Source organism: Gopherus evgoodei, chromosome 2 (assembly GCF_007399415.2).
Source record: "Gopherus evgoodei ecotype Sinaloan lineage chromosome 2, rGopEvg1_v1.p, whole genome shotgun sequence".
NCBI classification, from domain to species: Eukaryota; Metazoa; Chordata; order Testudines; family Testudinidae; genus Gopherus; species Gopherus evgoodei.
The window spans coordinates 218,739,112-218,758,817 of record NC_044323.1 but is presented as its reverse complement, the minus strand read 5'-3'; the positions used below and the strand labels follow the sequence as shown (position 1 = coordinate 218,758,817).

At 43.4% G+C, this 19,706-nt stretch overlaps 1 protein-coding gene across 1 annotated transcript in view; it reads right to left on the bottom strand.

Moving 5' to 3' along the window:
• The window catches only part of DSG2 (desmoglein 2), a 50,720-nt gene that overhangs the window by 15,225 nt on the left and 15,789 nt on the right, over positions 1–19,706 (bottom strand). The window contains exons 2-6 of the mRNA XM_030552971.1: positions 16,426–16,461; positions 12,796–12,930; positions 7,297–7,458; positions 6,966–7,110; positions 4,394–4,551 (exon numbers count right to left, since the gene is read on the bottom strand). Coding sequence (XP_030408831.1) covers positions 4,394–4,551; positions 6,966–7,110; positions 7,297–7,458; positions 12,796–12,930; positions 16,426–16,461 — 636 coding nt within the window. The remainder of the gene's footprint in view (positions 1–4,393; positions 4,552–6,965; positions 7,111–7,296; positions 7,459–12,795; positions 12,931–16,425; positions 16,462–19,706) is intronic.

The following is a 19,706-nucleotide window of genomic DNA, read 5'->3' as shown; positions in this document are numbered from 1 at the left end:
CATCCAGGATGTGGGAGTCCCTCCATTCAAGCCCCCTTCTGCCTGATGAGGTGAAGGGAATTGAATAGGGATGTCCCACCTCTCAGGGGAGCACGCTAATCACTGGCCTATGGAATATTCTGATGTGGCGCTTCCTCAAAATGGAACTTCAATAAGAAACTTTAAAATAATTGAATAATTAAATATTAAATGAACCAGAGAGAATTAGAATCACATTATAGCCTAGTGATTAGGGCATTTAAGAGATGTGGTAGATCCCTGTTCAAATCCCTTCTCCTCATCAGGCAGTGGGGGGACTTGACTGGGGGGGGTCTCTCGCAGCCCGAGTGATTACTCTAACCCAGGGGTCGGCAACCTATGGCACGCGTGCCAAAGACGGCACGCAAGCCGATTTCGAGTGGCATGCAGCTGCCTGTCGCCGTCCCGGCCTCCAGCCTATCTCAGCCCCCTTGCCCACTGCTCTCCTCTGTGGGGGCAGGAGGCAGAAACTTGGTTCTGCGGCAGCCAAGCTTCTCCCCTCTCCCGCTTCCTCCCCCCGTGTGGTGCTTTCCTGCCCCGCCCCCTCTCCTTCCCTGAGCCAATCAGTTGATGGCCCTTGCGAGGTGGGAGGGGAAAGAGTGGCAGCGTGCACACAGCTCCCTACAGGACGCAGAGAGAGGTAGGGTCGGGGCCTTGGGGAAGGGGGTGGAACAGAGCACATCCTTTCCAGCCCCCTGCCATGAGCCGCTCAGGGCAGGGGGCTGGGAGCACCCCCACGAGCCGAGCACCCCAGCCCTCTGCCCTGACCCCCCACACACCTAGCATTTTGCCCTACACCTCCCCATCCCCCAGCCCTCTGCCCTGACCCCTGAACCCCCCCAGGTCTGGGGTCCCAGGGTCCCGGCCGCAGGCTTTGCTCAGCCCAGTGCCGGCCTAGGTGAACAGAACCCCAGGCTGGCAGCGAGCTAAGCAAGCTGGCACCATAAGATCAGCATTTTAATTTAATTTTAAATGACACTTCTTAAACATTTTAAAACCTTGTTTACTTTACATACAATAGTTTAGTTATAGAATATAGACTTATAGAAAGAGACCTTCTAAAATGTTAAAATGTATTACCGGCACGCGAGACCTTAAATTAGAGTGAATAAATGAAGACTCGGCACACCACTTCTGAAAGGTTGCCGACTCCTGCTCTAACCACTGGGTTAAAGATTATACGGGAGGTGCCTATACCCATGACTTAGGCAGTTGAATGCCAATCTGCCCCTGGTTTGTGAATCACAAGCAGAGCTAGATACCTCTCTACTGTCTGGATTTGGGTACTGAACTCGGAGAGGGGAGGGGCTTAGCATCTTATATTGGCTGGCTTAAGTGGCTGCCCACTTCCCATGCTGGCTTTACGGATCACAGTCTAAGATTCCTCTCTCTCCCTATTTATTGTGTAGGAGTCTAGACACTTAACTCAGCTTTGTGCATCTCAGTGCTGTCCCTGTGATTTTCTAGGTGCCTAGAAATTAGGCACCGTGATGCTCAGCATCACAATGCCTATGTCCATTTTATGGATCTGGGCCCAAGCAACTGCAGGGCAGCTTTCACACAACTGTACTATGCTGTACTTACTATGGTTTTGTAATAAGAACATGTTTACTGTGAAAGAAAGTGCAAATGGCTAGTACACTCACGCTTTCTATCACCCGTGGAGGGCATGTGGAGTTGCAGACTGGGTGACAAAAACAGTTCCTGTGGTGTAGGTGGTAATGTCACTCTGTCAGTATCAATTCCCAATATCACCCAGGACTACGTCTACCAACTGACCCACCATCACTCTGTCAATGTATCCTGAAAGATGATCCGAGGGGCTGAATTTCACAAGTCCTCCATCCCTCACAGCTGAAGAACCCCGTTGACACTCCCGCCCAGTAACAATAAGCACTCTCTGTAACTGCTGAGAACATTCCAACAGGTGTATCCCCTTAATGACAAACTTTCCTGCCATATCCACCCACCACCAGAATGCTAATGTAGGTGTTATGAAGTGCTCTATAAAGACAACAGGTTTGTATACGTGTAGATAGCTAATGGAAGGAGCACCATCTATTGGCCAATAAGAATATGCAGCATTACCTACAAGTTAGTAGGTTCATAGAATCATAGAATATTAGGGTTGGAAGGGACCTCAGGAGGTCATCTAGTCCCACCCCCTGCTCAAAGCAGGACCAATTGCCAACTAAGTCATCCAGCCTGGGCTTTGTCAAGCCTGATGTCATAAACAGAATAACAGAAGTACTTCATATCTCTTTTGCCTGGAAAGGGTTATCAAGATCAGTGAGCCTGGCTGTCACCTGACTAGAGGACCAATCAGGGGACAGGATACTTTCAAATCTTGAGGGAGGGAAGTTTTTGTGTGTGCTGTTAGGGTTTGGTTGTTGTTCTCTCTGGGTTCTGAGAGCGACCAGACGTGCAACCAGGTTTCTCTTCAATCTCCCTGATACAGGCTTCTATGTGCTCAGAATAGTAAGTACTAGGTAGATAAGGCGAGTTAGGCTTATGTTTGTTTTCTTTATTTGCAAATGTGTATTTGGCTGGAAGGAGTTCAAATGTGTATTTTCCTGAAAGGATTTTAATTTGTACTTGTATACTTAGGCTGGGAGGGTATTCCCAGTGTCTATAGCTGAAAGACCCTGTAACATATTCCATCTTAAATTTACAAAGATAATTTTTACTGTTTTTATTTCTTTAATTAAAAGCTTTTCCTGTTTAAAAACCTGATTGTTTTTTTTTATTCTGGTGTGAGATCCCAGGGGACGGGGTCTGGATTCACCAGGGAATTGGTGGGGAGAAAGGAGGGAAGGGGGAGAGAAAGGTTAATTTATCTCTGTGTTAGGATTACTTTCTCTCTCAGGGAGAGTCTGGGGGGGGAGAGAGTAGGAGGGGGGAAGGTGAATTTTCCTCTCTGTTTTAAGATTCAAGGAGTTTGAATCACAGTGATCTTCCAGGGTAACCCAGGGAAGGGAAGCCTGGGAGAGGCAACGGTGAGGGAAAGGGTTTACTTTCCTTGTGTTAAGATCCAGAGGGACTGGGTCTTGGGGGTCCCCGGACAAGGTTTTGGGGGGACCAGAGTGTACCAGGCCCTGGAATTCCTGTTTGGTGGCAGCACTACAAGTACTAAGCTGGTAATTGAGCTTAGAGGAATTCATGCTGGTACCCCATCTTTTGGACACTAAGGTTCAGAGTGGGGAATTATACCATGACACTTGACCTTAAAAATCTCTAAGGAAGGAGATTCCACCACCTCCCTAGGTAACTCATTCCAGTGCTTCATCACCCTCCTAGTGAAAAAAGTTTTTCCTAATATCCAACCTAAAGCTCCCCTACTGCAACTTGAGACCATTTCTCCTTGTTCTGTCATCTGGTACCACTGAGAACAGTCTAGATCCATCCTCTTTGGAACCCCCTTTCAGGTAGTTGAAAGCGGTTATCAAATCTCCCCTCATTCTTCTCTTTTCTTCTGCAGACTAAAGAATCCCAGTTCCCTCAGCCTCTCCTCATAAGTCATGTGCTTCACCCCTCCAATCATTTTTATTGCCCTCCGCTGGACTCTTTCCAATTATTCCACAGCCGTCTTGTAGTGTGGGGCCCAAAACTGGACACAGTACTCCAGATGAGGCCTCACCAATGACGAATAGAGGGGAATGATCATATCCCTCAATCTGATGGCAATGCCCCTACTTATACAGCCCAAAATGTCATTAGCCTTGTTGGCAACAGGGCACACTGTTGGCTCATATCCAGCTTCTCGTCCACTTTAACCCTTAGGTCCTTTTCTGCAATATTGCTGCCTAGCCATTCAGTCCTTAGAATAAAGTTGTTGCTAACCCTTAACATGCAGCTTTTCACAGTGGGTTACAGAAGTCTGCCTCTGGCAATCCATGTCTTAATTTTCAATATAAACCCACAAACTCTAGGGCCAGCTATATGTATCAGCAGTCTTACAGAATCAGATCGTGATGCTTGCAGTTTGCTCACATGATGGAATAAGGAGACTACCTTTCTCCCCCCTGTGATTGCTACTCATACTGTGGACAACAATGGAGTGGGGACAGACAAACTGTCACTGGGCCAATACTCCCCTCCGGTACAGTTGAGGACAACTGGATGAGCAGAGCCTTAACTCTTATCCCCCAAAAATGCACCAGCCAGCAGAGCTGAGCAGACAGAAAAGGAGAAAGCTGATCTAGGAAAAGGGCTATGCCTTCAGCTCCAGGAGGGCCAGGGAGATGGAGGTTGTGGGTCAGAAGATCTATGTATCCAGTCCTAATCCAGTGAACAGGATGAAGCAGCAATGAGGGAAGAGGGCTGATATAGTGCTGTTAAAACTCTCGGAAAGAGGCTATAGAAGAGTGTAGTTTACCTCTCTGTCAAGATAGAATGCTGCTGTTACAACCTCGCCGGTGTTTTTTTTAATACTGAATGAAGATGGCTGATTTTGAAGAATCTTGAAAGCAATTTTGGAATTTATATTATTCGGCTCATCTGCATCAGTTGCATTTATCCTCATCACAAGTGTACCTGAGAAATAAAAATAACAATAATAATGAAAAAAAAAGATAGATAGATAGATTTACATTGCCCTTGTTCATGTATTGGCAAGTATCATTTACAGAACACAAAATGGAGAGTTTTCAGAACCACTTAACTGTTTTGTGTTATACTTCTAATTACTGCTTTTATTAAGAGTTAGAGAAATGTCTTTTATTTTTTAACACTTTCAACCAATGTGTCATTAGATAGCATGTACAAGCAAACAAATGCACATCATGGATATACATACTAAAGCAGGGGCGGGCAAACTTTTTGGCCTGAGGGCCACATCGGGTTTCCAAAATTGTTTGGAAGACTGGTTAGGGGAGGCTGTGTCTCCCCAGACAGCCAGGCATGGCCTGGTCCCTGCCTCCTATCTGACCCCCCTGCTTCTCACCCCATGACCACTCCCCCGGGACTCCTGCCCCATCCAATCCCCTGTTCCCTGTTGGCTCCCCCGGGACTCCTGCCCCCTGCTTCCTGTCCCCTGACCACTCCCGGACCCTCCACCCGATTGCCCCCCGCCACCCCATTCAACCCCCTGCCCTCGTCATTCCTGACTGCCCCCCTGCACCATCCAACCCCTGTTCCCTGCCCTCTCACCACCCCGACCCCTATCCACATCCCCACCCCCTGACCACCTCCCCGAACTCCTCTGCCCTCTATCCACCCCCCTCCCTTACTGCGCAGCACAGAGCACCAGTGGCTGGTGGCATTACAGCCACACCACCCAGAGCACTGGGTCAGGCCGCGGCTCTGCAACTGTGCTGCCTGGCCGCCCAGAGTATTGCGCTGGCGGCACGGCACGCTGAGGCTGCAGGGGTGGGGGAACAGCAGGGAAGGGGCTGTGGGTAGCCTCCCAGGCCAGGAGCTCAGTAGCCGGGCATGAGGATCTCACAAGCCAGATGTGGCCCATGGGCCATAGTTTGCCCACCTCTATACTAAACCTCAGTAGATCAGAAAAGACAAATGGCCTAATATGGGTGGTCTTTAACTAAAAGTTTAAAAAAATGATAGAAACTGCACGGGTATAATTTAATACAAACAGAAAACGGAGACAAAAAAATCCTTTTAAATCATCTGCCCTATCTCCCATGCCTGACTTTCTAAAATGGGTTGCCTGTTGAAAACAGTCCTTTGACCATTATGTATGTGTGCCACTGCCCTCTGATGGCTATGGTCAGAACTACTCGTTTATATACCGTAGGTGTTATACTGCTAGCAAATAATGGAAAGTCTCTTTTTGCTCAAGTGACAGGAGTCCGTGCATTTGAAGAAGGCGGATCTTAGTTCAAACTGGGGTCTCCAGTTAGACACTTAAATCTATATCTAATTTTGCCTGAACCCTACCTGATTTTCCAAGCTGATCACTAAACAGCTCCCATTTGAATTGAGGGAGCTCAGCACCTCACAAGAGCAGACCCTCAATAACCTCTTCCTTATGATCACCATCAGGCTGAAATGCATACAGAGTAAAGGATTTATCAAACTGTTTTCCCAAAACACTCCTTTCTTAACTACTGACAACAGATGTTTTCACCTCCCAGAAGCCTGATCTGAAACCACTAAAGTCAACAGACAGATTGTAATTGACTTCAATGGGCTTTGAATGAGGTCAGCACTTGGTAAGGGTGAAATATTCCTCTCTAACCCGCAGTTAAATATGCAAGTGAATATGTTTTGCCTAATGAACTGAAATGGGAATGAGGGTATATGATCCACTCCTGAAAGCTGAATTGGAATGGGGCTGCAATCCCTGCACACTCCTTATAGGGTTTTGTGATCACTGGATATGGGTAATGTCAGACTCAGTGACCATTTACCTACTTGCCCAGCTGTATATGCTGGGCTATGCAATGCTCATGAAGAGTCCAGCTGCAGCATCATAGGGGTGAGTGGAGTTCCCCTGCTTACTTGCTCTGCAGCCACCTTCCCAAATCACCACCTGAATATCCTGAGGCCTTCGCACAGCCCACATTTTCATGTGTCAGTTTGATCCTAGCAAAATTGTTCCTAAGTGGAAGTACAGATCTGTGATGGGTGTCATTTAGAAACGAAGAGGCTGCTTTCTCCATTCTTCCAATGCTATATCTCTCTTTTCCACTTCGCACATTTTATAGACCTGGAATTTCTCAACATCTTAAGCAAGTGGCCTGATTCAGTGCTGCTTACTGGTGGGGTGTGTCCTGATACAATCTTAACTGTCACTAAAAAAAGTTTGTCTGTTTACTTTCAAGAGTCTTTTTCCTGAGAGAATAAGTAAAATCACATATACTGTTCTAGTTAGGAAGTGGTGAGAAGCATACCATACAGGACTGTTACCAAAAAGTAACGGCAGGAGGGGTTAAGTGACCACATAGTACCATTATTTAATTTATTAATGCAATTAGAAAAACAATTACCTGATTCACTTAACTCTTCAACAGAGCCAGTAAAAATTTCCTCTGAAAACACTGGGTAATTGTCATTTATATCCTTAACTTTAATTCTCAGGTCTATTGGCTGTTCCACATTTTTCCCATTCTGATCAAGTGCATAACCTCTAAGCTGAAATAGACAAATAAATAACAGGAAAATAAAAATAGCCACATTGATAGAAATTGTTAATTATCACTCTGCACTGGAGAAAAAGTCAAGAGACATTAAAACAAAAAGAGATGGCAATTAATTTGAAAAGTTAAAGAGAGAGCACATATAGAAAAAAGAAAGTTATAGCCCACTAATTCAACTTACATAGAACATTGGAGTCTTTTCTCGGTCAACTTTTCTTGTTATGTTCAGTTCTCCAGTTTTTCCATTGATAACAAACAATCCATAAGGTGGTTCCGTCACTCCTTGGCCAGAAATTGTGTAAGTAATTACCACCCCTGGATCATCTGCATGATCAGAAGTTATCTAACAGGAACACAACAAGAATTAACAGAGGTAATTGCACTCAGTAAATGGAAGTTCTTTAAAAAACATATATAAACATACTGTGGACAACAAGCAAGTTATGGTACATGCCCTAACTCTGTAGAGGAAGCTACAGTGCATTCTCTTTAATTTTCAGGAAAAAAATGTTTAAAAAGGACAAGAAAAGACGTCAGTTATTTATTGTAAAAATATGAGCAACTACAAAATTAAGGGCTAGCTTTTGCCTGGCCCTTTTTTGGGTGCAAAGAAGTAATGAAGGCTGCAAGGAGCTGGAACCTCACATGTCCTGTGCAAGGACAGAGTGCAGGTACTATTCCTTCCTACCAAACCTGGGAAGCACCAAACACTCCAGAAGGGGCGTGGAAGAGGAGAATCATGGCCTCTCCCACCACTCTGTAGTGATTCTCAGAACTAACCGAGTATGCCACAATGAATGTACTGTACCATCATTAGGAATGTAGCAATGTTGTGCATTTTGCTGTGTTTCTGGGAGCCTCCTGAGGGCACGAGGAGATAACTGGCTCTGTGGATGAGGGGAAAGCAGCGGATGTGTTATTCCTTGACTTTAGCAAAGTTTCTGATACAGTCTCCCACAGTATTCTTGCCAGCAAGTTAAGGAAGTATGGGCTGGATGAATGGACTATAAGGTGTTGCGACAGACCCAGGACAGTAGGGTGCAGAAGTCTGGTAGAGGGCAAATATACTGGTCACTGGGTGAGTAGTTTTCTGTTCCCTGAGTGACCAGAGCAGGGTCTGCACTAGAGTAATCAGGAACTTGCTAGAACCAATTAAGGCAGACAAGCTGATTAGAACACCTGCAGCCAATCAAGGCAGGTTAATCAGGGTACCTGGGTTTTAAAAGGAGCTCCCTCCAGTCAGATAGGGAGGAGCCAGAGGAGAGGAAGTGTGGGTGAGGAGCTGGGAGCAAGAGGTACAAGGAGCTGAGACTGAGAGGGTGTGCTACTGGAGGACTAAGGAGTACAAGCATTATCAGACTCTAGGAGGAAGGTCCTGTGGTGAGGGTAAAGAAGGTGTTTGGAGGAGGCCTTGGGGAAGTAGCCCTGGGAGGTGTAGCTGTCACACAGCTGTTACAAGAGGCACTATAGATAGCTGCAAATCCATAGGGCCCTGGGCTGGAACCCAGAGTAGAGGGTGGGCCCGGGTTCCCCCCAAAACTCCCAACTCCTGATCAGACACAGGAAATTGGAAAGATTCCAGTGGAGGGCAACAAAAATAATTAGGAGGGTGGAGCACATGACTTACGAGGAGAGGCTGAGGAACTGGGATTGTTTAGTCTGCAGAAGAAAAGAGAAGAATGCGGGGGGATTTGATAGCTGCTTTCAACTACCTGAAAGGGGGTTCCAAAAAGGATGGATCTAGACTGTTCTCAGTGGTACCAGATGACAGAACAAAGAGTAACGGTCTCAAGTTGCAGTGGGGGAGGTTTAGGTTGGATATTAGGAAAACCTTTTTTCACTAGGAGGGTGGTGAGGCACTGGAATGGGTTATCTAGGGAGATGGTGGAATCTCCTTCCTTAGAGGCTTTTAAGATCAGGCTTGACAAAGCCCTGGCTGGGAAGATTTAGTTGGGAATTGGTCCTGCTTTGAGAAGGGGATTGGACTAGATGACCTCCTGAGGTCCCTTCCAACCCTGATAGTTTATGATTCCATGTCTACCCTTACATCTGGAGTGATCGATCCAGGAGGTGTTGATTTATTGCAGCTAGTGAAGACGTGACAAATCGAATGCCCAGCACACTCCTGTCAACTTCGGTACTCCACCGGAGTGAGAAGCACAAGCAGAGTCAATGGGGGAGCATCAGCAGTTGACTTACCTCAGTGAAGACACCGCAGTAAGTAGCTCTAAATATGTTGACTTCAGCTATGCTATTTTTGTAGCTGAAGTTGTGTAACTTAGACCGACTTAGCTTGCTTGCCCCCCCCTAGTGTAGACCAGGCCTGAGACATAATCCTTCTCAGAGCTGCACCTACAATGCAAATTATACAATCTGGTCCTAAAATTTTAGCTTTATGTCATTATAGGCAGGGCTGACAGCATCATCTATTATTAAGATTGCCCAACACTTCCTATTATAAGATCTCTTTTCAATTGCTTATAGCTTTGCCAAACTTAACCCATTTGGCTAAAATTCTCCATGTTGGGTGTTTTCATCAGGTTGACTTTTTTTTAAAGTTTCAGCCAAAATAGTTCAGCCATTTCTGAGAACATGGTTGGGGAAAATACTTCGCAATATTTAAAATATTCTAAGGATCTATTTTTGAATGGATCTAATGCCCTCATGCTATGGACCAGGGGCATAAAATTTTGTATGAAGGGTTTTTATGTCAAGAATATGCCTTTTGCAGTTCTTATGAAAATCTGTCCAAATTTGGACAAGTGAAAAGCCTTTGAAAAATATCAGTTCATGCCCACGCTCAATAGATACTTCGTAAGAGTTTAGTAGCTGAATCTTCTGAAGATTCCAGACTTAATGAGCATGCTTCATCCCCTCACGGTTCCTATGTATAGTGGAGTATTATAATGTGCCATCACTACAGAATGACTGAGCATGCTCTGGTAGCCCAGCGCTAAAAGGGCAAAGTCAGACTTCCCTTGTAATTAATACTCTGGGCTGGGATCATGCTGGGCACTGTAACTGAGAGAAGAGAACCTGGCTTTCCTGTACTTTCAAATGACCATCACCTGCTGGCACTGAGGAAGCACGATGGAGGAAGCTGCCTAACTCAAATGCAGAGTGGACAAGAGCCAGACCCAGTGGGGAGGGACTAGAGTAGATCAGAACAAGGAACTGATGAGACTGGCATGGGTGAGGGAATGAAACTCTGACTAGAAGTTGTGGGGAAGGAAAGGCTGGGAGCTGGCTAGGGAGGTAGCCTGGTTGTGGGTGGAGGAGGCAGGGGGACTGGAACTGCTTGGTCAAGGAGACTGAGAGCTGGTGAGAGGATGACTGGAAGCCAGTTGGTGGGCGTGGGGGAACACTAAGATCAAATGAAAAACTGGGAAATAGGGGAAGGTCTGGGACTGGCTGGATAAGAAGACTGAGACTGGGAGGAGAGGTGGAGACTGGGACTCAGATGAGGAGCCTGGAGTGGGTGAATGAGCAAAGAGATTGGAATGCGAAACCTGGTAAGTGGAGACTGGGATAAGGACATGGTTGGGGTGGAAAAGAGACAAGTTTGAGTAGACAGGACAAGTGGGGAGGGAAGGAAACAAGAAGGGTCTACATTCACCACCCTTGAGAGACCAAAATGGAATCCAAGACTGAGGAATCTCAGCAGTCTTCTGCTGTCAGCAAATATCTGTGAATGCCACTGTCAAATGTGCATTTCATTTCCTTGTAGTTCTGATCCACACAAAGGATGAAAAATTATTGCTATCAGTTACTCCTTTAGCTCAAGTGCCAGAGAACTGTGCAGTGAATCTAAAGATTCCAATCTTGCTGTTGTCATTATACCACATGATGGAATTTTTGTTTCTGATGTTTGCTTTTTTAAAAACCTAAGAAATTACCTGTTAAGGCTGCAAAGTCAAGCACTCAGAAGTCAGGAAATGCTCCCCAAGTGTACACATTATGACAGTATTTAATTACATGATCATATTTTTTCCACAGGACCTCTTAAAGTTTTTCACTCGTGGTCACTAACTGTGCATTCCTCATTTTCTGGGTACCCAACTTGACACTGTGGGTTCTGATTTGCAGCAGTGCTGAGCACTGACAGTTGTAACTGAAGTCAATAGGGGTTGGTTGCTATATAATACTAAGTACTCTGAAAAATTAGGCCTTATGCATCATGAGTCATGTGGAGAAAGTGAATAAGGAAAAGTTATTTACTTGTTCCCATAATATAAGAACTAGAGGCCACCAAATGAAATGAATAGGCAGCAGGTTTAAAACACATAAAAGGAAGTTCTTCTTCACACAGCGCAGAGTCAACTTGTGGAACTCCTTGCCTGAGGAGGTTGTGAAGGCTAGGACTATAACAGTTTAAAAGAGAACTGGATAAATTAATGGAGGTTAAGTCTATTAATGGCTATTAGCCAGGATGGGTAAGGAATGGTGACAAAGGAATGGTTTGTCAGAGGATGGAGATGGATGGCAGGAGAGAGATCACTTGATTGTTACCTGTTCATTCCCTCTAAGGCACCTGGCACTGGCCACTATTCCCAGACAGGATACTGGGCTAGATTGACCTTTGGTCTGACCCAGTATGGCCATTCTTATGTTCTTAAGTGGAGCACCCAAAATAATGAATACCTTTTATTTTGATATCAGAGGGGTAGCCGTGTTAGTCTGGATCTGTAAAAGCAGCAAAGAATCCTGTGGCACCTTATAGACTAACAGACGTTTTGGAGCATGAGCTTTCGTGGATGCAGACACGCATCTGACGAAGTGGGTATTCACCCACAAAAGCTCATGCTCCAAAACGTCTGTTAGTCTATAAAAGATACCACAGGACTCTTTGCTGCTTTTGTTTTAATCTCTGTGTGCCTCTGCAGCCCATCCGTAAAATGGGAATATCACCCCTCCACACAGAGTGTCATGAAGATAGATTAATTAATGTTTGTGATACATTCAGATACTCTAGTGATGAGTACCATATAAAATTCAAAAGGAAAATTAAAAATTCCTTCTTCAGAACAGAGTTTGAACAGTGTGCAGTAAATAAGACCTGAGGCCACACATTTAATAATGAAGAGAGAGACAGTTTATTAATAAAGCACCATCATTCCTGTGCACTGAATGAGGCAGGGTCATGTGGAAAGAAATAGTATCTGATCATGTAATTAAATACTGTATCATAATGCATATACAGAAGGCAAGAGGGGCAAATTAAGGCCAACCAACATTAAACAGTGTCCACAGACACCTTTTCTTAAAAAACAAAACAAAAAAACCCACTCAAACACTGTAAAATACAGGAACTTGACACATATACTAAGTACTGAACAAATAAATTTGTTCATATATTGCGTAGAACCTACAGCAACTGTTAAATAAATGTATTACATATTATTCATTTTTGAACAGATACATTGGTGAAGAAAACCCCAATTTTGTAAGGCATAATAAGAGCAACAGTTACTGTTGGCCTAATCCTGCAAAGCATTTATGCTCAAAATACCATTGTTGGGATCATTGCCAAAGTAACATTTTCTTTAAATTGCTGTCTTAAAGAATTAAAGGGTGTTAACAGTTTGTGTGTTTAGAGTAGGCCCCAGCCATATTTTACATGCAACATTGTACTTCCAATAACGTTTCCCATCTTACTGTGTTTCAGCTGTTCTCGACTTACTCTAGCAATTGGATTTATCGTCAAACTGTCATCCTCTTCCGAAATCATAGCTGGTGGAACAATCCATTCCCGCTTTTGTCTGATTTTACTATTCTGATTAGACAGATGATCATTTTTGGCAGCTTGATTAAAAACCTATGAAAAAAGCAGGTTTAAATTCCAACATTACATTTTAGCCATTAAACACTAATACTTTTCTCAATTGACCACTACTGTGTCTACAACTTCTGGATGTCATTTTCGGCATGTAATTTTAATTAAACAAGCTGATTGTTTAAATTTGCACTCTGATTTTACCCTCGATTTTTTTTCTAATAAGTATGGTTTATTTTAATAAGGGTCAGACTCTTCCCTGAAAACCCACGTAAGAAATATGTGTCTTTTTTTTTAAACACTCACTTTAAAAGGCCAGGTTTAAAATAAATAAATTAAATTGAGACAACTGGGAATTAGTCAAATCTCTCAGGGTAAGTCTACACTACAGGATTATTCCGATTTTACATAAACCGGTTTTATAAAACAGATTGTATAAAGTCGAGTGCACGCGGCCACACTAAGCACATTAATTCGGCGGTGTGCATCCATGGTCCGAGGCTAGCGTCGATTTCCGGAGCGTTGCACTGTGGGTAGCTATTCTGTAGCTATCCCATAGTTCCCGCAGTCTCCCTCGCCCCTTAGAATTCTGGGTTGAGAGCCCAGAGGCTGATGGGGCAAAAATCATTGTCGCGGGTGGTTCTGGGTAAATGTCGTCAGTCATTCCTTCCTCTGGGAAAGCAATGGCAGACAATCATTTAATGCTCTTTTTCCCTGGATTGCCCTGGCAGATGCCATAGCATGGCAACCATGGAGCCCGTTCAGCTTTTTTTTTTTTTTTTTTTCCACAGTCACCATATGTGTACTGGATACCGCTGACAGAGGCGATACTCCAGCGCTACACAGCAGCATTCATTTGCTTTTGCATGATAGCAGAGACGGTTACCAGTCGTTCTGTACCGTCTGCTGCTGGTGTAAATTGGCAATGAGATGACGGTTATCTGTCCTTCTGTACTGTCTGCTGCTATCATGGGTGCCCCTGGCTGAGATCGGCCGGGAGCGCAAAAGCAAAATTGGGAATGACTCCCCGAGTCAATCCCTCCTTTATGGTTTCTAAAAACAGAGTCAGTCCTGCCTAGAATATGGGGCAAGTGTACTAGAGAAGCAATGTATCAGAGAGCACAGCTGCTCCGTGTCAGATCCCGCAGAAATGATGAGCTACATGCCATTCATGGGGGGGGGGGGGGGCTTCCTCTGCAACAACCTCACCTGTTGCTTCCCTCCTCCCCTCCTGGGCTACCGTGGCAGTGTCCCCCCCATTTGTGTCATGAAGTTATAAAGAATGCAGGAATAAGAAATAGTGACTTGTTAGTGAGATAAAATGAGGGGGAGGAGCCTCCCGGTGCTATGACAGTCCAGGCAGGACATTAAGCGGTGCAGGGGAGAGGAGCCCAGCATTCCGTTGCTATGATAAATCCAGGCAGGACAGAATCTTTTCTTTACACAGGAAAGGGAGGGGGCTGATGGAGCTCAGCCCCCAGTTGCTATGATGAAGACAGTTACCAGCCGTTCTGTACCATCTACTGGGAATGACCGAGAATCATTCCTATTTTCACCCAGGCGCCCCCAGCCAGCTTCACCTGAAGCCAGCCAGGAGCACTCGCGGGTTGATAAGGACGGTTACCGGTCCTACTGCACCCTCTGCCACCGGGGAGGGGAGAGGAGTGGATACTGCTCTTCACTGCTGCAGCATCGCGTCTACCAGCAGCATTCAGTAGACAGAGGGTGACATTGAAAGAAGCCAAGAAACTATTTCTTTCCCTTTTCTTTCACGTGGGGGAGGGCGGGGGGAGTAAATTGACAAGCTATTCCGTGAACCATGCCGGACAATGTGTTTGAACCTACAGGCATTGGGAGTTCAGCCAAGAATGCAAATACTTTTCAGAGACTGCTGGAGACTGTGGGATAGCTGGAGTTCTTAGTACCCCCTCCCTCCCTCTCTCCATGAGCGTCCATTTGAGTCTCACACAGCACTGTAGATTTTTTTTCCAACGCTTTGGCATTTCGTTTTCTGTAACGGAGCTTTGATAGAACACATTTGTTTCCCCATACAGAGATCTGATTCAGTATCTCCCGTATGGTCCATGCTGGAGCTCTTTTTGGATTTGGGACTGCATCGCTACCCGTGCTGATCAGAGCTCCACGCTGGGCAAACAGGAAATGAAAATCAAAATTTCGCGGGGCTTTTCCTGCATCCGAGTTGAGGTTGCTGTCCAGAGCGGTCACAGTGGTGCACTGTGGGATACTGCCCGGAGGCCAATACCGTCGATTTGCGGCCACACTTTTAATCCGATATGGTAATACCGATTTTAGCACTACTCCTCTCGTCGGGGAGGAGTACAGAAACCGATTTAAAGAGCCCTTTATAGCGATATAAAGGGCCTCGTAGTGTGGATGGGTACAGCGTTAAATCGGTTTAACTCTGCTAAAATTGGTTTAAATGCGTAGTGTAGACCAAGCCTCAGAATGGCTGTGAACTAAAGTGGTGGCTATCAGACAGGAGGAGAAAGTTATCTATGCAGTCCATTTTAGAGATCTGAGTCCTCTCACATTTCTCTGTTTGCCTTCCTCTCAAAACTCTCTCTCACCCCCATCAAACAACCTCCATCTTCTCTCTTTTGCTGCTCCTTCCACCTTGTCTATAGAGCCAGAGCCCTCCACATTCATCCTCCCACTGGCTCTTTATCATTCCCCTGTATGCCATAATCTTGTCAACCCCAGAAACTTGCGAACTATTTGCTTCCACTACCTTATCCTCTTTCCCACGGAGACCCACCTGTTCTTTCCCACTGCCTGGCTTACTCAGTGCAGTGGCTTTCAGTATCCAGATTCAGATTTTGGGTGAGATTCATAACGGAGTCTTAGGTGCCTAAAATGGCAACTAGATGCCTAAATTCAACATACAGGCACCACTGGCATTCACAAAACCACTGCTTAGCTACTGCCTATTCCTGGAGGTGTTTAAACTCCCTAGGCACCTACGTTTCCTCCATTCAAATCCCAGAGCTGCTAAAATTTTGGTTGCTGAGCATGAAGGCAGCTCCCTAACTTGACACTGCTGAGCAGTTTGGTTCCTTACTCATGCCTAAGCCCCAGTGGGACTCTCAGACTAAGTGTTACTCCATTGTCGTGCTTTCAGGGCCCAGTGCAGTAGGAATGTTCTATGCATACCTAAAACTGCACAAAAGATGGTGGTAGTGCAGTGCCTAAGTCCACCTTGTGAATCTCACCTTGATACCAGCCAGAAACTAACATTAACTCAGAGAATCTCAAAGTTGATTCATCACAACCATAATATTCTAGGGAAGTTTTCTCCCAATGGAAAATAGCATTAATGTTGATAGGTTTAGGACTGGGCCTATTCAATTATATTGCTGCAGTAAGCAGTAGATATAATGACTTTTGTGTTGTGTCTACATCAAAGCAACTCAAGCTATTTACCAGTTATAAGTAAAGTGGTCTTTTCTTGTTTACTGTTTGCTCAGAAAACTTGTTTTACAGATGGACATTTGTATTTATTTCTCAGCCATTGCTTACCTCTAGGTGAAGTCCATTTCCGAAGTTCAAACAGATCTGTCAAATAAATGACACAGTCAACGTTATTCATTCTGCATCCATTTGGTGGCACTAAGGTACAGTTTATACAACTGCACCCAAAACAAACTTCAAAATATAAAAACAAGTAAGAGTATGATATTGCAAGGCAGGGTGGATTTGATTTAAATCAAATTGATTTAAATCGGGATTTAAATCACTAGTCGGAAGACTAATCATGGACTTCTATATAAAAGTGCATTCTTGTTGGTTGTTATAACCTTAATACATATTTTTCACAACTCAGAGATAGATGTAGCTTTCATTTTTAGAAGGTACACACTGTACATTTTAAGTGATTTATTTTGAAAACTTTTCAGATTAGTTTTACAGCTATATCAGAAAATGGATGATTGTTTTGTAATTTCATTTACCAAAAGGTAATTGAAGCAGTTATTTATGAAGTCATTGGGAAGTGAACTATTTCCAGTTCAACAGGTTAATCATTCATATTTGGAAAATTTTCTTGCCATGCTGTATTAGGAGGAGAACATCACCACACAAACATTTAAATAGTTTTAAAACAACAACATTATGTATTTTTCTTCTACAGCAAACACATAATATTTTAACAAAAGAAGTATATGAATGTTTGTTTGAAATTAGTTAAACATTCAAGTTTTTTTTAAATCAGGTTTGTTTTTGTTAAACTTGTTTTTAACTAAAATAGTTAAATGAAATTAAAAAAAAATTAAAAATCGACTAAGTCAGCCAGGTCAACATGAGATACTTAAAATATTGGCTTCTGCGGCTAACTCCATTGTCTTCATCTTCAATTTCCTGTTTGTTCATAATCTGGAATAGAAAAACAAGCTTTCCTGCTTTTTCAGGTCCCAAACGATTTCGCAATTTGGAATGAATTAGTCCAAAGGAAGAAAATATTTTTTCTACACCGGCAGAAGAAGCTACTGCTGTTAAAAGTAAGATTATAACTTCAACAGTGTCTGAATCCAAGTGCTTAAGTGACTTCCATCAATTCACTGGTGTGACTTTCTTTAAAATATCATCAGCAAACATATTTCTTGAATGCTTTACCCTTAGCTCTAAAGTTTATTATAGTTGGCATTGTGGAGGGCTGATTGCTGGATGTCCATGTCATAGCCAACTCCTTTTCTTCAGCAGTTAAGGTTTGACACTGGTACCGAGTATTGAGAATATCTGCAAGAAAATGAGCTGGAGATAGTGCTTGTCCCATTCGTTTTTTGAATGCTTGAAATTTAACTCTGCCGTTGCATGTTTCTCTTTTTAAGATCTCACTCAGTTACTCCCAAATTTCAACAGTGTCAGCAATAAAACAGCCATTTCCCTGCATTTTGTTCAAGGCTACAGAAATAGGCTTCAAGGTATTCGGCATGTGTTCAACATTTCTCTTAAGCCCAATGTTGAGAACTTTGGCTGTGACAGTGCCATCTATTTTTTCACTATTTTGTTCACAAAGTGTCATCAGATCAGGCCAGTTCTTGATACAGTGCTCAAAACAGTTCACTACTGACTTCCAGCGTGTGTCTTGTGGGAGCGTTAGCTTGGTTCCTCCCACTTTTTTCAGAGCAGCTGCTGCTGCAAAGTGGCTGTTACGGAAGTATTTTGGAATTTCAACAAAATTAGCCTTTATTTCTGGAACACTGAAGATTTTGGCTAGGAGGTGCATCAAATGAACACTGCAACCGTATGTTATTAGCTTGGGACTCTCTTCACTCCCAAATAATTTCTTCTTATCTTGGATACATTTGTAGCATTGTCTGTGACCAACCTGCATACTAGACATTTGAATTTTTTTCAGTTTGTTATAGCTTTTACTGCTACTTCTTGTAAGTATTCTGCGGTGTGCACATTTCCTGATGCATCAATTATTTCTGCAAGGAAGACATTCCCTCTTCTATTGTCACAAGCACATACAACAGGATCATCATGGACATTGCTCCACCCATCAAGACTCAGGTTACCAATTTTGCCCTCTAGACCGTTGGAACATTGCTCAATTTCTCTTTTATACACTTTATCCAGCAATTTGCCTGCGACATTTGCTCTGTTGGGTGGACTCTATCCTGGTCTTAATAATTGAACCATGTTAATGAAGTGTGTTTTCAATCGTACAGAAAGGAGAGTTTGTTGCATAAAACCAGGCAATTTCTTCATCAATCATCTTTTTTTTTTTTTTTTTTTTTTTTTTGGTAATCTACTAGTTCTTATCACAAAGGTATCTACGTTTTTTTCTGGATAATGGAGGTTTTTTTTTCCTTTTTGCCACAGCTGATATAGTGTGGCTATGTGACATACATGATGTAATTGAAACACTAGAATTGGCAGATAACTTTGAAACTATAGAAAATGATGGTGATCTTGAAGGTAGATAGTCTTCAGAATCCTGTATGTTGAGGATGGAGTCTCCTAAACAAAATAAGTCAATGCAGTTATTTAATTATTATTACCATGCTGCTCATTTAGTATTACTCATTGCATCCACTGACACTCAATAGTACTTTAAAAGTCAAATTGTAAAAGGAAGATCTGCCTATTTCAGCTATTTATTTTTTTTTATCACAACTGCATCTAAAATGATAGTACCATAGAGTAAAAACTATATTTTTTGCTCAAACTTGAGAATTCAAGAATAGTCCAGAAGGAAGACAGGCAGTCCTTAAGAAAAAAGTATGAAATGAAAAGGTTTACTAACCTGAAGATCCTGCATGTTCAGATATGTTCCTTTCATCATCTTCAATGCAGTTTCCTCCCGAGAAGGAACACTTCTCATGATGTTGTTTCATTGGGGCAACCAGGCTTTGCATTTCTTTGCTGCACTGTTTGCATTTTGCACACATGCCTGTCTTACCCACAGGCAGAGGAACTTCATTAAAATATTTCCAAACTGGGTCTCTTTTACGGCCTGCTGCCATTATAGGTTTTCCCTTCTAGTGAGAGAATGGTATGGTAGATCTCAAATCAGTGAAGGCTACACTCAGAAAGACCTCAAGACTTCTGGAATATACTGCTCAAACAGTTTCACTTTTGTTTCTACTGCCCTTCCCTCACTTCTCACATTTATCTCCAGACTTCTCCTTGTTCAGATCTATTCCACTCCCAACAATCTTCTATTCACTGAACTTTTTGAAACTTTGCACTTTTAGAGAGAGGTAAGGGATTGACTCTGTGTACACAAATTTGCATATGGACAATAGGGTTGAGGTCTTATTTCTCACCTCTATATATTATTTATTTTAAAACAG